The sequence below is a fragment of the Castanea sativa genome, chromosome 9, assembly GCF_040712315.1.
Source record: "Castanea sativa cultivar Marrone di Chiusa Pesio chromosome 9, ASM4071231v1".
Taxonomy (NCBI): domain Eukaryota; kingdom Viridiplantae; phylum Streptophyta; class Magnoliopsida; order Fagales; family Fagaceae; genus Castanea; species Castanea sativa.
The window spans coordinates 26,417,897-26,436,353 of record NC_134021.1 but is presented as its reverse complement, the minus strand read 5'-3'; the positions used below and the strand labels follow the sequence as shown (position 1 = coordinate 26,436,353).

Here is an 18,457-nt window from a genome sequence, read left to right as displayed (position 1 = left end):
CTTTTTCAGTGGTAGGAGCAGTAGTTGAACTCTCTACAGTCGACGGTCACATGGGTTCAAGTGTTTGCTCGGCCGGGGGAGTAAGACTGAGAAGGGCTTGACCTTGGGAAGTAGCAGGAAGATTAGGGTTCTCAACGATCACCACATCTGCATCAGCTGTGTGGGATTCTATCTCCTCCAAGATCTATTGGAAGCTAGGGCTCTCCTCCTTTGGGAACATGAGCAGGGGTTGTTCAACAAATCTTACCAAGGGGAAGACTTAGGGAGAGGAATGACATTTGAAAGAGTGACCAACCCCTCCGTGAATCCAATGACCCGAGCTTCCTTTATAACTACAGCTGTAGAGCGCTTGGCATCATCAAACCCCATGTCATAGAAGTTTTTATCGGCCTCATCCAACATCTTTTTCAAGTCCCCAAGCTCCGTGTTTCGTGCCATGATGACACTCCAGGCCTGAGCAAGTTTGGTGTTAGACTCTTCAACTTCCCCTTCAGCACCTCTAATTTGCGCTCGGCAGAGTCCCGAGCCCTTTTAGCAGCAACCACTTTTCTCGGCTTGAATAACCTCTCGTTCATTTTCTTGAAGGGTGGATTCAGTGATTTGTTTCAAGGCCTTCTCACCCTCAGCTTCCTCCACAGCTTTCTTTAGCCAACCATCCAGTAGTTATACCAATTGCGCAATCTAGGACCAAATAGTAGACATTAAAAAAAAGAAAAAGAAGGGGGAACGAGTATACGTAGGCATACACAACAGTGCTGGGATATATTTAAAAGGTTATGTATAAAGTAATCGAGGGAAGTACTTACAGCAATGGAATGGCACTTTAGATTGGGGGAGAGCTCCTCGTCAGCAGCGTCTTCCTAGAAGTGAACTTCATCAGGAAGCAGTAGGGCTTTCCCAAGACAATTTGCCACGTGGCTTCCTTATAATTGTAGGCATTGCATTTTGTACCCCCTTAAAACTCGTGCTCTCATTCCCCAATGATGCTAAAATTCTGAGGCCCAAGGTTGGTTTTGGGCCCAATCAGATTACAAATTGACCCGAGATATGTTAAGATGAAAAATATAACTTTTTATGAGCAAATAAATCTATTTTTGGAAAATAAAAGCCCAATGAAATTCTCGGCCTACGTACGTAGGCAAGAACCTGCATACGCAGGTTTGATGCATGCATATGCATGAACAGACCTGCGAACGAAGCTAGGGTTCTAGAAACTATGAAAGACAAGTTTTTCTACATTAATGTTGAGGTTTGGAATGAATCCCACATTGTCTGGGAGCCGTTCCAAACCCCTATTTTCTCACTATATAAAGCCATACATGGCAACTTTCCAAAACACGCAGAAAATCCTAAAGGAAAACCTAAGATTCACTAGAAATAGTGAATCAAAGAGGGAGTTTTTCATGAGACATCCTCAAGTAAATTTTATTTTGATTAGGACCTTTTCTAGTTTTGATCCTCAAATTTGAATTTTAATAATCATTTTTGTTTGGTTTTGAATAGACTTAACTTAGGGGAATAGTCAAAATCAAGCCAAAGAGTTTTTAGTTGTGAGGTATATGTTTTAACCTCTTTCTTTTTCTTTTTTTTTCTTTTTTTTTTTTTTCTACTTTTTAATCTTGTTTCTTTGCTTTATTTGTGTTTAGATATGTTTACTTTGTCTAGGTTTTGTTTTTTTAGTGTCTAAAAGAATGTCAGTTTGCTAGATTTGCTATTTTAAAGTTCTACTCTGCTTTATGTGTTTTCGAGTTTTCGGGTTAGGGTTCTTTGGGCGTGTTTGTGTACGCATGATTTTGTGTTCTCATGCAGGCTCATAGTATCTGTATGTATACAACTGGCCTGCGTATGCAGGCCTATGTATGCGCACGCATACTTGTGCCCAGAAACCCTAATTTAGGTTTTCTGCTTCTGTCTCTTTGTCTCTTTCATATCATAGGCCTATGTTTTGTCCCTTTTATGCTTTTTAAGTCTTTGTTCTCTGTTTAATTGGTTGTTTTTCTTTAACATGCTAGATTAGAGTTTTCTTTTCTTTTCTTGTTTTAATACCATGAGCATGCATTCACATGTCCATTCATTGATGCATATGTTTTGAGATGCCGTAAGGTAAGTAGGGTAAGTCATGCATTCATATGAACATGCATTGATTTGAATATGATCTTGTTTGGATGATGAACATGGATGAGGTTTGTTTGTTTGTCTTTTTCCTTCAATAATGAGATATAGTAACATGTTTGTCAAATTATTCCATGATTTGTTTGCTGCCTTGGCTATGATGTATGCTTGTTTGCTGCCATGCCTATGTTCCACCTTGACCATGATATAATGCCATATGAGATAAGATGCTTTTGATAGGAGCATGCTAGGGTTTGTGATGGTTGATATGTATGGTAGATGTGTGCTAGGTTTGATATGTTTGCCATGATAGATGTATGTTAGGGTTTAGGATTAAATGCCATGTTGTATGCTTAGATGTATGCTAGTGTGTGTGTGTGTTTAAGATGCAATGTTGAATATGCCTTTAATATGATTAAGACATAAGACACAATGAGTGGAGGCTGACCCAAGGGTCGAGCGGTTTTGGGTGCCTAACAGCTTCCCAAGACCGTACCTAAACCCATACTCTAGTAGTAAGATCAAGTCCTTCCACGTAACGGCACTATATTCATGGTTCCTAAACCATAAAACTAGATGACGACTCCTTTCTCTACCTTGGTCCATCCGACCAAAGCGTACTCCCCAAACCATGCGTGGCATCCATGCTCCCCTCTTGTATGTCCTGAGGAACGTTATGGAAGGGAGTGTCCCCTCACAAAGTGCGAAGGAATTCTGATACCCTAGAGAAGGAGGGTTGGAGGCGAGGCTCCCTTAATTCCAACAACAGGCGAAGGAATGGTTGGCCTTTCAACAGAGATATTCTGGTGGGCTGTTGCAATGACTGATGTGATCATGATGATGACTCTAGGCTGAGTGTCAACGTGCTTTACGAGGAAGGGTGCCAACCGAGAACTGAGGTCCTAGCAAGGTAGACGACATGGATAGAGCAGACATTTGCCACCCAAGAGCTTGGGCTCTAGGGATGTACCTGGCCAACTAAACGGTCCTTCTTTGAACCATGTGATGAAAATGACATGTTTGTATTGCATACAAAACTTACGCAACGGAAAAATAACGGATCTACTTCATTCATAAAAGTTAACATGTACTATATAAGTTTCAGAATTTGAAAACAAGAGAGTGTACCTTGGAGCGGTGAATTTCAAAACCGAAGATCAGAAGCACTTGGGAACACTTCTAATCTTCACTCCAATTCCACTAACGCCCAAGATGTGTGGTCTCTCAATCAGTTTTCAAAGGGAGAATGTCAAAGTGTCGAACACTTCTTACACCACTTCACAATAGTGTTCTCTACGATTCCTTACAAAATTTTTTGTATATTTCTCCCTTTGTATCTAACTGATTATCTAATTGGGCTAGCCTATTAGGCCTTTCCAATTGGGCTTAAGTGTGTGACTTGGAGTGGGACCAAAAGGGACCAACAAGACACTAGTTTCAATGGGCCTTGGGCTTCTCTGTCAACTCTTGACAAGTCCAAAGTTACCATTAACTATGTTTAATACCACTATATAAATATAGTTGCACTCTAGGCCTTATTTATAAATTATATCCCAAGACTTTATTGTACATGCAACCCTTTCATAAAATATTCGTAGTAATACAAAGTCATGAAAGTAGGCTGCCACTTTGTAGATTACTACATCTTAATTCCTTGAGTACCTGGTTTAACCCTTTAAAGTTATTCATCATATATTTATGAAATCCAATTCCATAAATATATTCTTTAGTAACTTCTTACCAAAGTGGTTAGGCCTAACTCTCTGAATAACAAACTCATTAAACTTATCTCAAGGGAATATTTTGTATCTCCGTTAAGAGACTATGAATTTTATCTTGAGAATATATGTTCCATCAACACTAAATGTGGTTGCCCAACATACTGAGGTTTTGACCGTTACTTTAGATCTCATTCCTGATATATCAAAGCAACCTACACTTCATGATCAGGTCCATTATCCTCTCAGGATTAAGAGTTCATGTAAATATAAGTCGTGAGTTTATTATTCATTTGACAGTCGTTAGGAGAATAATAAATTTCATAGCAGTCCAGTTCAATATGTTTTAACTCTTAAAACATATTAACATACCAACTAGAAATCTTCATTTTCATGATCAAGACAAATCATCTTAGTTGATATGTTATAGTCTTCGCAGATGAAATGCCCAATTTCATCACCAACTAAGAACTAGAACTCTGAGTTTACATTAACCAATTTAACATGCAAACGCGTGATAGCACAAACAAATCACCAATAAACTAAAGTGCAGTGGAAAATAAATTTGACACGGTGATTTGTTTACAAATGGGAAAAACCTCCAAGTCAAAAACCTCACCGGTTAATTTTAAGGTCACCACTCCCGATAATCCACTATTATCAAAACAAGCGGTTACAAGTAAAGGAATCTCAGTACCTTATACCAACCTACAGTTGAATCCTAACCCCAATACCCAATTGAACTTGTTCTGTAGTGACAATCTCTTATTTTCAATGCACGACTCCTAGTACATGGATAACCAATTGCGTGGATCCCCGTACGCGACTTCAATCACCAACTTGAGAAAGATGTTGGCTGCAAAGTTCTTCAGTTCATCCTCACAATGAAGAATAAGAAGATGCTTGGTTACAAAACCATAGGGTGCACATACACAACAGCTTCTTCACAAAGAGATGAACTAGGGCAAACTTTGTCTCTGGTCACAAATTGCTTGAACAGACTTTGCTCAATGCTTGTGCAACTTGTGTCTACTTTTATCGCCCTTAAAATAATCCTTTTATATGTCTAGGGTTGTGAGAAAAGAAGGCCCAAAGACATATCCACGGATTGGAATCAAAACAGATCTGAAAAACAGTTTTTCTTAAATCTCGACAGCTAGAGGTGTTGAGATGCTGTAGAGCAGGTGTCGAGCCTCGGGGCTGGAACAGCTTATTAAAGCTCGATAGATGAACCTGTCGGCCAGTTGTCGAGCTTTAATGACAGGCACTTCTTCAACTTGTTTCTTGGACAGACTTGCATGGCATTAACACTTGATCTTGAAACAAGGTTTCTTGACGCATTAAACACATCCTAGATCTATCCAAATACAAGTAAAGTGCGTTTTATCAAAGGATTAGCCAATTACATAAAAGAACGACATATGTTCTTTACAAGTGAACAACATATGTCCTAACAATCTCCCCCTTTGGCAATCCGTGACAAAATCACAACAAACAAATGAACATATGAGAGAAGTCATAAAGCACTCCACTCATGCTCACTTCTTGAATATAATAAAATCTATCCTAACACAAACTCTTGAAAAACTTTTCAAGAAGAGAGTTTATGGCAAGTAGACTTTGACAACCTGTATTTCTGAAACACTTTAAACAAAACACATCAAGGCATCTTTGTGTGAAGCAGAAATAAAACACATAAGAATTATGTGTATAAAGAAAGAAAAGAAACAACACATGTAAGGATAGGTGAAATAAAACATACATCATCACATATATATCTAAGATAAGCATCATGTATGTAAAAATGGTCACAAGACCTAGGTACAAGAACAATGTATCTTCAACAAGAAAGAAAAGAAAAGACACATGTAATCCTCACTACATCCCTCAAAAACAAACAAACTCTCCCCCTAACAAAAATCTCCTATATCCTAACTCTCCCCCTAAGAAAGACTACTCTCATATCCAAAACTACTCTCCTTTTTTGTCATGAGTGACAAAGGGTAAGAGTGTCAAGTAGACATCTCATCAGAACTAGAAGAGCTAGCATCTCCATCAACATCATCAACATCATCGCCGGAAACATCATCAGGTGTCTCGGATGCCTTGGAAGGAGGAGAGGGAGACTCCACAAAATCACCAAGGCAAGTCTGCTGTCTAGCAGTACGGCCAACACGGGTGTTCACCTGATACAACTCCGTAGAAAGTGTATCAAGGCGAGCATCCATGCACTAAAGCTGTGCCATGCTCGCATCCAAAGTCACACCTCCCGCTGAAGAAGAGGGAGCGAGGTAGAAGGAGCCGAAGGAGTGGGAGGAGCTGCCGAACCAGACCGCCTCGAACGAAACTGTGCCTCGCTCCATTTAACGGTAGCGTAGTCAATGGCACACATAACAGAGAAGTGGTCGAAAGAGGGAAAAGGAACAGAAAAATGGCAAAAGATCCGTGTGATAGCAAAAGGAAAGATGAGCTTATCACGGGTAGCCATATCCTTATACACATCTATGATAGAAATAATGAAATGTGAAGGAAAATCTATAGAAAGATCCTCAAGAAGGGACAACAGAAAACGAGAACGAGACTCTGTAATGGAGTTGTAGTGAGAGAGAGGATACAACACAAAAGTCATCACCATGTTCAAGAATCTAGGACCTTTAGCAAAAGGTCAACATGATGTAGACTGATGCTCACCCCAATCAGCTGAGTGTCACAAAAAGCAGAGATCATCTTGTCTTTGGACACAGTCCGTAGACGCTCACAACTGGGGTAGTTAGGATGCGCAACCCTCAGAACACGAAGCATATCAGATACCAACTCCAGTGTGACTACTATGCACGTACCTCGAACACGAGTATGAAAGAGAGGTACTGAAGTATCAGTTCCATGCATGTTGGAGTAGAACTCTTGGATTAGCACGGAAGGACATGTGATCGGGACATCACACAGTGCCTCCCATTCTCGTTTGTGAGTGACATTGGGAAGGTCAGTGTTGACGAAATCTGACAAAATAACTTGGCGTTCCGAATGAACACCTTGGTTGGAGAAGTTCTCCGAGAAGTCTTTTTGGGCTTTCTCATCATGGAATCGAACAAAAAAAGGAGTAGGATCAAAGGACGAAGAGGCCCTAAAACGCAGAGGGTTTTGGGACGAAGCAGACTTACGTTTTGGTGCCATTGACACATTAACGTAAACTAGAGAGAGAGAGGGGGAAGAAAGAAACACACAGAAAATTCCCAACACATTTCAAATACAATAAGTAAATTGAAAGGAAAGAACGTATGCATGAAAAATGCATGACCATGTGACAAGCAATTAAAAAGACATCATGGGCTCAGCCCAATCCAATCCTACCAGCACACATTCAAATTGCACACATCTAAATGCATGATAATACAATTATGATGCTCATGTAATGCAAAGTATGAGATTTGAAATTCAGTTTGGTAAAAACCCATCCCAAAAATTTCACAAAATTCAACAATTTTGAAAAACCCCAAAATTTTTCAAAAAAAAAAAAAAAAAACAAAACCTAGGTATGAATGCATGAAAAATCATGAGGAAAGAGAGAAAGAGAGATCATACCAAGTGATTTGAAGCAAGAGAGGCCAAAAATCACGTGGGTTGAAGGTTTTGAGAGAGAAAAGAGTGTTTGGGAGATGAATAGGCGCGGACAGATCGAGAGAGATTGAGAGAATGAAGTCCAAATCGCGTGAGAACCTTTATATAGAACCTCAGCAAATCTCGACAGATAGAGGTGTCGAGAGGTATCGAGACAGGTGTCGAGGTAGGTGTCGAGAACACAGGCATCGACAGATGCAGCTATCGAGGAGCTGTCGAGGGACAAAACATCAGACACGAAAAAGAAGCTCGATCGATCCACTAGCTATCTGTTAGGATTAGTGCCCTTAAATCCTATTGTATGATGTTATGTATGACATTATGTATGACATGATGTATGACTTAATATTGTGATTGATAAAATTATTTTATTATTATCTAAAATAATGGTAACATGAAATATGGGACATTATCATATAGTCCATGAGATGCATTGTATGTGATTTATGTGAAAAGTCACAGAAGATATAAATCACAAGTTCTTTGTAAACTAAGAATTTGCAGTTCGTAGTCGGTGATGAAATTGGGCATTTCATCTGCGAAGACTATAACGTGTCAACTAAGATGATTTGTCTTGATCATGGAAGTGGAAACTTCTAGTTGATATGTTGATATGTTTTAAGAGTTAAAACATATTGAACTGGACCGCTGTGAGATTTATTATTCTTCTAACGACTGTCAAATGAATAATAAATCTCACGACTTCTATTTGCATGAACTCTTAATCCTGAGAGAATAATGGACCTAATCATGAAGTGTAGGTTGCTTTGATATATCAGGAGTGAGACCTGAAGTGACGGTCAAAACCTCAGTATGTTGGGCAGCCACATTTAGTGTTGATGGAACATATATTCTCAAGATGGAATTCATAGTCTCTTGATGGAGATATAAAATATTTCCTTGAGATAAGTTTAATGGTTTCAGTTATTCAGAGAGTTAGGCCTAACCACTTTAGTAAGAAATTACTAAAGTATATATATTTATGAAATTGGATTTCATAAATATATAATGAATAACTTTAAAGAATTAAACCGGGTACTCAAGGATAAGATATAGTAATTTACAAAGTGGCAGTCTATATTTATGACTTTGTGTTACTACGAATATTTTATGAAGGGGTTACATGTACAATAAAGTCTTGGGAAATAATTTATTAATAAGGCCTAGAGTGCAATTATATTTATATAGTGGTATTAAATATAATTAATGGCAACTTTGGACTTGTCAAGAGTTGACGGAAAAGCCCAAGGCCCATTGGAGCTAGTGTCTTATTGGTCCCTTTTGGTCCCACTCCAAGCCACACACTAAAGCCCAATTGGAAAGGCCCAATAGGCCAGCCCAATTAGATAATCAGTTAGTTATAAGGGGAGTAACATACATAATTTTTATTTGAAGAGATTAGAAAAGAAAAAGAAACGGTGTGTGAGAGAGTGTGAGACACACTTTCATTCTCCCTTTGAAAAACTGATTGAGAGACCACACATCTTGGGCGTAAAGTGGAATTGGAGTGAAGATTAAAAGTGTTCCCAAGTGCTTCTAATCTTTGTTTTGAATTTCTCCACACCAAGGTACGCTATCTTGTTCTTAAATTCTGAAATTTACATGGTGCACGTTATCAATCATGAATGAAATAGATCCTAGTTCGTTGCTTCCGCTGTGGGTTTTGTATGAGATACAAAACCAGAATTTTTCCTTCACTATCAAGAAGCTATCGAGAGACCAGGAGGTTTCTCGATCGATCCACGCAGCTGTCGAGAAGCTATCAAGAGACCAGGAGATTTCTCGATCGATCCACAAGCTATCGAGAGGTGTTGAGATTGCGATAAGATGCAATTGATGAGCTCGACAGATAAGCCAGGTATCGAGAGGTGTCGAGATGGCTTAAAAATAGTTTTTCAAAGAGGAGAAAAAGACAGATATGAATGCAATCAAACATGCAACACAACCAATGATCCAACCAACATTTTAACCTCTTAATCAACAAAAAGTTAAACATTTAGCTCCCAAAAACTCACACACACACTAAACAAGTCTAACCAATTTTATATTTCAAAAACAAGTTAAGACAGTTTAGTGAGTATACATCAACACATGTAAACCTTGTGATGGCCAAATCACATTGTACTTGCACATGTATCAAAAGTAGCAAAGAATATTGCGTGTTGTGTGTGAAAAATATCGCAAGATTGCACAAGTGTCTCAATGTTATGACGATTTGAGATATGAGAAAATCACTTTAACTCACACACAATCATAACTATTTGATGGAGACTATCACCTTCGAGGTACATCCTATAACTCCGACATCTCCTAGAAAACACGCTTGCAATCATGTTTTAAAGCATTTTGTTCTTTTTGCTTTTATTTTCTTTGCATATTTTCTTTTTATTAAGCAAACCATGCATGGGTATACAAAGGAGAGAAAAGAAATACCAAATTATGTTAAACTTTTTGACATTGCACTTTTGCTATGCCGAAGCATACAGATGTCATTGACATTGCGCTTTTCTATGCCGAAGCATACAGATGTCATATCATGATTGGCGGGTAACAGTGGTGAGATGATTATTTATGCCTTTTTCTTAGGATTTTCTAGTCCTTCCCGTCAGAAAGAGTGATACGAGTGTTAAGTACAAGAGATCACTTAACCTTACTCATCACAAACAAAGAGCCATAAAGCTCACTTGCTTAATTGTGCATAGAGATGCTCATCTAAGCTACAAAAGATACAAAGTTTAGAAAACTTTGTTTCAAAGGCCATTTTAAGTTTCACAAGAACCAATGTATACATACACACACTATTTTTGTATTTTCCTAAATTTTTAAATTTTTTTAAATTTTTATTTTTAAAACAAAAGCAAAATAACTAAAACTGAAAAACTAACAACCAAAAACATGTAAAACAAAACAACGCAATGCATAAAACTAGACTAACTCAAAACATTAAAGCAAAACACACAAGTAATGCAAAACCAAAAATAGATGGAAAGCAAGAGAAAGTGATTAAATCACTTGGAACCCTTTTCTTTCCACACCTTGGAAGAACCTTTCCTTTTTGCAAACCCTTGAATCGATGGTGAAGGGGAAGAATTGATACCGTTCAAGTTCAAAAGGAACATGAGGGCTTTGAGAAGATCTCCGAGAGGAGCAAACGAGGATGAAAACTGATTATGGTTTCCCGACGCCAGCATACTATTGCTATTTTGAGTGGCTAACCACTTATAGTAATTTGGTTAAGTATGACCAGCTGCTCCACAGTGATGACAGAGATGCTGCTTCTTTTGTTTAGGCCTTTGAGAGTTGGCCTTCTTAGCCCTAGGGTTTTTAACTTCCTTCTTATCCTGCTTAAGGGGTGCTCTTAAGATAGATTTACTCGTGTCTATGTTCTCACTAGCTAAAACGATTTTAACATTAGTGTTCTCAATTTCAACATTATTACTAGGAGGAACAAACATAGTATTACTAGCAGAAGCAATATTGAAGGAAGAGAAATCATACCCTAAACCTGTTCGATTTGAAGCAGATTTCTGAAAACTGAGCATCTCATCGAGCTTAGTGCTTGAGGCCCTTTCCAGCTGAGCTCTGACTTAGAATATTTCTGCCTTAAGCTTCTTAGTCTTCTTGGCAAAGAAGTTATTCTTAAACTTTAGTGCTCCAATAGTTTGATTTGTTTCATCAAACTTTGTGGAAAGCTCTTCACGTTCAAGCTCCACATCACTAAGCTTCTTGGTGGTCAACCTATACAGCTTCTCGTGCTTTTCTTAGACCTTATATAGCTTAGCATAGGCTGTGTGAATGACATCTTAATCATCCATCTTCTCAAACTTGGATTCCACCAATTCTTCTTCATCATCCACATTTTCAACAATCCCTTCAGTAGGATTAACTGAGGTAGTGAAGGCATTCAAGATTCCATCATCCTCATTGTCGGAATCATCTTTAGGCTCGATGTCGCTTAGCGTAACAGCAAGTGCCTTGCTTTTCCCAATTGTCTTGAGATATGTTAGGCACCCCTGTTTCATGTGTCTGAAGTCTTGGCACCCAAAGCACTTAGGTCCTGTAGGAACAGTGTACTGACCGCCATCCTTAGCATCCTTCTTCCCTTTGTCTTGACCCTTAAACTGAGAAGAACTAGATTGCCTACGGTCCTTGTTGAAGCCTTTCCCATTGGTATTCTTCATAAACTTCTTGAATTTTCTGGTGATGTAGGACTTCATCTTAGAATCTTCATCGTCTGAAGACTCTTCCGTCTCACTACTCTTGGGCTTTAGTGCCATACTCTTGCTCTTGCTCATCTTTCCGATTCTAGACAAACCCAACTCATAGGTCTGTAGATTTCCAACCAGCTCTGTCAAAGGAATTTTATCAATATCCTTTGATTCCTCAATCGCAGTGATCTTGACATGGAATTTTTTGGGCAGAGAGCTGAGCTTTTTTCTCACAATCTTGGGTTCTAGGATAGTTTCTCCAAGATTAAAGGCAGAGTTCACTATGTCCTTGAGTTTAGCATAGAACTCATCAAACGACTCATCCTTCTCCATCTTTATCTCTTCGAAGCTTGTAGTGAGCCTCTGTAGCTTCGAATCCTTGACAGTCTTTGTTCCCTCATAGGTTGTCTGGAGGATGGTCCATACTTCCTTTACAGTTTCAGTGGAGGATATCTTCTTGAATTCCTCATTTGTGACTGCACTGAATAACGCATTCAATGCCCTGCTGTTAAAGTTTGTCGCCTTGATCTTAGCCTCATCCCAATCGGCTAGCGCTTCCTTTGGCTTGGTCCAGCCAATCTCTACAACTTGCCACACTTTCTCATTTAAAGACTGCAAAAAAGCTCTCATGGATACTTTTCAATATGCATAGTTAGTCCCATCAAATAAAGGAGGGATAATAAGAGATTGTCCTCTATCCATGACAAACAGGGGTCAATGGATCACACATAAAGATTATACCCTAATCAGAGTGTGCCTGCTCTGATACCACTTGATAGGCCAAAAACGTATTGACCTCTTGTGATGGATTAATTAATTAATTAGACAAGTTCAATTAATTAACCAATTTAACATGCAAACGCGTGGTAGCACAAACAAATCACCAATAAACTAAAGTGCAGCGGAAAATAAATTTGACACGGTGATTTGTTTACGAATGGGGAAAACCTCCAAGGCAAAAACCCCACCGGGAGATTTTAAGGTCACCATTCCCGAGAATCCACTATTATCAAAACAAGCGGTTACAAGTAAAGGAATCCCAGTACCTCATACCATCCTACAGTTGAACCTTTACCCCAATACCTAATTGAACTTGTTCTGTAGTGACAATCTCTCATTTTCAATGCACGGCTCCCAGTACGTGACTAACCAATTGCGCGGATCCCAGTACGCGACTTCAATCACCAACTTGAGAAAGATATTGGCTCTAAAGTTCTTCAGTTCATCCTCACAATGAAGAACAAGAAGATGCTTGGTTACAAAACCCTATGGTGCACATACACAGTAGCTTCTTCATAAAGAGATGAACTAGGGCAAACTTTGTCTCCAGTCACAAATTGCTTGAACAGACTTTTCTCAATGCTTGTGCAACTTGTGTCTACTTTGATGGCCCTTAAAATAATCCTTTTATATGTCTAGGGTTGTGAGAAAAGAAGGCCCAAAGACATATCCACAGATTGGAATTAAAACAGATCTGAAAAACTGTTTTTCTTAAATCTCGACAGTTGGAGGTGTCGAGATGCTGTCGAGCAACTGTCGAGCCTCGGGGCTAGAACAGCTTATTAAAGCTTGATAGATGAAGCTGTCAAGCTAGCTGTCGAGCTTTAATGACAGGCACTTCTTCAACTTGTTTCTTGGACAAACTTGCATGGTTTAAAAATTGATCTTGAAACAAGGTTTTTTGACACATTAAACACATCCTAGATCTATCCAAATATAAGTAAAGTGCGTTTTGTCAAAGGATTAGCCAATTACATAATAGAACGATATATGTTCTTTACACGTGAATCACATATGTCCTAACACCTTTAAGTTTATTTTAGGTTTCTAATTGTGATGGGAATGCCCTGTTTTAAACATATTGTCTTTCATTTCTATTTGCTGGGAAATCTGACGAAATATCCAACACAAACTCTGTGATATTGATGGCTGACATTGAAAATGTGACATTGATAGCCATTGTTTAGATTATGTGAGACAGTTATTATTCTACTGTTATAAGTATGAAGTTTTGATCTAAATTCAATGGGTTTCAAATCCTGCTGCAGTTGCATGAGCCCTTTGTTGTAGGCCATAAATGACCTACGCAAATCTTAGAATAAAATGAGAGGTAGCTAACCTAACTTCTAGCTAGCACTTCAAGTCTTCAAGAGACAATGGACCCTCTGTAAATAAATTGAATCTATAAATATTGAAGCTGTAATTTCATGTGTTCTGTGCATTGTCTATAACCTCCTTGCTTAAGAAGTGTCCAACAATTACATGTGATAGGAGGGTCCACTAATGAACCTGAAATTAACAATCTCAATTCTCTAGCTCATCTTTTCAATTTCAACGTCGACCATTACATTTTATGCATGAATGGCCTTTTTGTGATGGTACGAAAGTGTTTAATAAGGCCAATTTAATTGGCTTTGCCAACCTTGAGATGCAGTGCGTTTACATTGGAAGAAAGAAAGGGCCACTGCATTTCAAGTTGACTGATGAATTGTACAAAGTCATAGATACATCGGTGTATTAATTATTGTACCATAGATATAAGTTTATATATAGATAGTTGTTTTTTTTTAATGAATCCCTTGCATTGCAGGCGAGTATAACTTATCGACAACAAATGGAACAAGAGTTTATATTGATTTGGAAATTTCTGAGACTACTAATTTCCAATATCAGTAAGTGCTTTGTTTTGGATTCACATTTTTAATGTACTACAGTCTCTACAATGCTATGACTAAAATCTCTACAATATAAATGCCAGAGCATTTCAAACCACAAGTGATAATTCAAGAAAAGACGAATGTACGGGATATTACTTCTCTGCAAGCCCAGTGTCCATGAAACCCATCACAATATTGCCACGTGTACAAGGCCTAGAACTCGTTGGGCCTTAAGTCTTGGAGTATCATGCGCGAATACATACTTTGTCGGGTCCATGAACATGGTCCAGGTAAGCCTTGTCACCCAACCAAAAATTCAGGAACCGCTACTAAGCCAGTTACGACATGGATAGTGATGGTGAGATCTTGGTCGGGGAATGTAATTTCTCGAGGAGATGAGTCCTAGGGAGCTCGGTAGAGCCTAGGGAGTATCGCTGCCAGGCAGTCCCTCTAACGGTGGAACTAGTTCCAATGCCACTCTGACCACCTTCCACTCCCAACTAAACACTCACTTAAGGGTAAATAGCATTAGATCTCTCTTCCCACTCACCACGAAAATAATCATAGCCCTTCCACTAACCTTGGGCTATAAATAAGAGATTAGAATTCGAGATTGGGGTTGGCATTTTTGGGGAGGGAAAACACTAGAAAAATTGAGAGGGTATTCAGAGAGGCAAAGACATATAGAGAAAGAAAGGGATTCCAAGTGGTCCAATGAAGAAAGGAGGAGACGAGTATATTCGAGTGACCAAGTTCGGAACCCCTACAGTAGGAAACCCAAAACCCACAATTCAAATAGATTGTGAGCCCAAATAGAGTTTAAGCCCAACAACTACATTTTGGGTACACACAATTGGCGCCGTTTGTGGGAATCTCCTATAGGAAAATGTCTATTGAGACATGCACAGAAAAATGTCTGGAAGTCGACTAGGAAGTTATGTTGAAAGTGGCTCTAGAGGGTCTTCGTAGGGGTCTACATGGTGAGAAAGAAGGAAGAAAAGGCATGAAGACAGGTAGTATGAGGAAGCAGAACAATCCGGGCTCAGAGAGGGATCGTTTTAAACACTCCGAATAGTATCCGCTGCCTCAGGGCGCAACCTCTTTGACAGAAGGGACCAGGAGCTTGAGCAGAGGGAGTAGGAGCTCGAGCGTCTACGTAGGATGGTGAGGGATTTGGAGTTGGAAGCAAGGGGTAGACGTCGGAGAAGGGACCATAAGGAATGAAGGGAAAGGTCGACTAGTGTAGGGAACCACCGTGCAGTAGGGTCCTATCAATCCGGGTCTCATCGACACCGCGATCATTCTTGGGAGTATGCGAACCGTGATTCGACTTCCCCGGATGGGGGACGACCTCGGAATGTGGCCATGGACATAATGAGTCAGGAGTTGCACCAAGATGCCCGATCACCATTCTCAAGAGATATAGAAGGTGCACTGATGCCGAGTAGGTTCGCGCGGCCGCCGTTCAACTCCTACAATGGAAAGACAAACTCAGTAGAACATGAAGCCACTACATTTAGCTGATGTCTCTGCATGCTCAAAATAACGCGCTGATGTGTAAAGTCTTCCCTTCGAGCCTCAGCCCCACTGCTCTGAGATGGTTCAACGGATTAGGGAAAGGCTCGATCCACAGTTTTTTCGAATGGATCCAGGAGTTTGGTTATGATTCATGACCTGTAATTGGGTTCCACAGCCCATAGACGCATTACTGTCAATGAAAATGGGGGCTGGAGAGACCCTCCGCAACTTTGCTAACTGATACTAGGAGCCGTATAACGAGATCGGCGGGGGGAATGAAAAGATTGCAGTGAGCACTTTTCGAATGGGGTTGCCCGAGGAATCCAGACTGAGGGAATCTTTGACGAGGAGGCCTCCCGAGGATATGAGGCAGTTGATGAGGCGTATCGAAGAGTATAAGCGGTTGGAAGATGATCGGTTACAGAGCAAAGGGAAGGCCTCGGTCATGAATCATCCTTGGAATATCAGCTTCCAGCCTAGGCCCTAGAAGGATCTGAGGATTCAAGAGCCAGGGCCGGGAATGGGAGAAGTGAATGTAGCCTTTAAGGAACCGGTGCACAGGATTGTTGATCGAATAAAAAACGATCCTTATTTTAGGTGGCCGAACAAGATGGGGGCGACCCATCGAGAAGAAATCAAAATTTGTATTGTACATACCACAAAGATAAAGGGCACACCACTGAGCAATGCAGGGTGTTAAAAGATCATTTAGAGCAGTTGGTGAAAGCGGGGTATCTAAAAGAGTTTGTAGCGGCACCAGGAAATCAAGAAGCCGAACAGGCAGATCGGTTGCATGGGAATACTCTCCCACCCCCTTTGGGAATAATAGAAGTCATCCACGTAGCTCTAAGGGACGCTCAAGCGTCTAGGAGAAATGGGGTATTGGCTGTGGTACCAGCAAAAAATCGCACAAAAGAGCAACCCTCCGGGAAGAGGTTAAAGTACACTCGGTGGCCTATTGCTTTTGACGATGACAATATGAAAGGCACAATTCAACCACATGACAATGCATTGGTAGTTACGGCCCGAATGAACAGCTTCATAGTAAAGAGGGTAATGATAGATCAGGAGAGCGGTGCGGATGTGATGTACCCCGACCTATACAGGGGGCTCGATTTGAAGAAGGAAGACCTATCCAAGTATGATACTCCATTGATGGGGTTTGACGGCCATATGGTAATCCTAAAAGGACAAACTTCGCTTCCTATAAGTATGGAGGGTAAAGAGGTGATCGTAACATTTATAGTGGTCGCTTCTTTCTCACCGTACACTGCAATCCTTGGAAGGCCGTGGATTCATGCCATGGGCGTTGTGCCTTCCACCCTGCATGTGAAGGTCAAGTTCCGTACCGAGAAGGGAATCACTGTGATAAGGGGCAATCAACAAGTAGCTAGACAGTGCTTTGTGGCTGTAGCCAGCCGAGGAACCGGGAAAAAAGAGTCCACCAAGGAAACCCCCTTATAGAAACTATAGCAACCCTAAGAGGAAATGGGGGCCAACTGTGCTGAGGACTTGGTGAAAGTGAAGATTCTGCCGGATTGTGAAAGGAATTTTCTAGTAGGGGCAAGTTTGAAAGACGAAGAGAAGGTTGAGTTGTTGCTTTTTCTCGTACAGAACACGTATTTGCTTGGAGTCCCTACAAGGTGCCCGGAGTCGACCCCGAGTTCATAGTTCACAAGCTTAATGTGGACCCTCTGTACCCACCTAAGAAGCAGAGGCCAAGAGGTTGGGAAGTTGAAGGAAGTCGGGGCCATAAAAGAAACATTCTTTCTAGAATGACTTGCAAACACTGTGGTAGTAAAGAAGAAGATTGGTAAATGGAGGGTCTGCGTCAACTTTACCGACTTAAATTGGGCATACCCAAAAGATCCGTTCTTGATGCCGAAGATTGATTAGCTGGTAGATGCCACCTATGGGCACCCAAGGATGAGTTTTTTGGACGTTTTTCAAGGTTATCACCAAAATGCCCTGTCTGCTGAGGATCAGGAAAAGACTGCATTTATAACCCCTGATGCTAATTATCATTACATCGTGATGTCGTTCGATTGAAAAACGCAGGAGCCACCTATCAACGAATGATGACGAGGATGTTTAGGGATAAGATTGGGCGTATGGTCGAGGTATACATTGATGACATGGTGATAAAAAGCAAGGAGGGGCAGCATATCGGGACCTTAAATAAGTGTTTGGATTACTCCGGCGACACCACCTGCGTCTCAATGCCAATAAGTGTGCCTTCGGAATAGGGGCCGGCAAGTTCCTGGGCTATTTAATCACTAAATGGGGGATCGAAGTTAACCTCGATCAAATTGAAGCCATGAAACGTCTAAAACCACTAACCAATCCGAAAGAGGTTCAGAGATTGACCGGCATGTTAGCTGCCCTTAATCGATTTATTTCCAAGTTCGCCAATCGATGCCGACCATTTTATCAGCTTTTGAAGAGGTGGAAGGGATTCCAGTGGAATGAAGAGTGTGAAAATGCCTTCCAAGACCTAAAAGACTATCTTGGGTGGGCGCCAATATTGACAACCCCAGAACCTAGAGAAGATTTATACATGTACCACTCAGTATCCGAGCATGCCTCGAACGCAGTGTTATTGAGGGATAATGGTGTGCAGCTACCA

The 18,457-nt window shown here is 40.3% G+C and overlaps 1 protein-coding gene across 1 annotated transcript; it reads left to right on the top strand.

Annotated features, from left to right (window-relative positions):
- Positions 1 to 16,135: 16,135 nt before the first annotated feature.
- Positions 16,136 to 17,295, top strand: LOC142608969 (uncharacterized). Its single transcript, XM_075780619.1, has 2 exons — positions 16,136 to 16,273; positions 16,429 to 17,295. Exons 1-2 carry the CDS (start codon positions 16,136 to 16,138, stop codon positions 17,293 to 17,295), a joined length of 1,005 nt encoding a protein of 334 aa, XP_075636734.1.
- The last annotated feature ends 1,162 nt before the right edge of the window (positions 17,296 to 18,457 follow it).

Bases quoted from the DNA above. Each gene is read 5' to 3' on its own strand.
- LOC142608969 (XM_075780619.1), top strand. From the start codon at position 16,136: ATGGGGTTGCCCGAGGAATCCAGACTGAGGGAATCTTTGACGAGGAGG. The intron at 16,274-16,428 runs GTCATGAATCAT...TCCTTATTTTAG, and splicing joins AGAGCAAAGGGAAGGCCTCG to GTGGCCGAACAAGATGGGGG.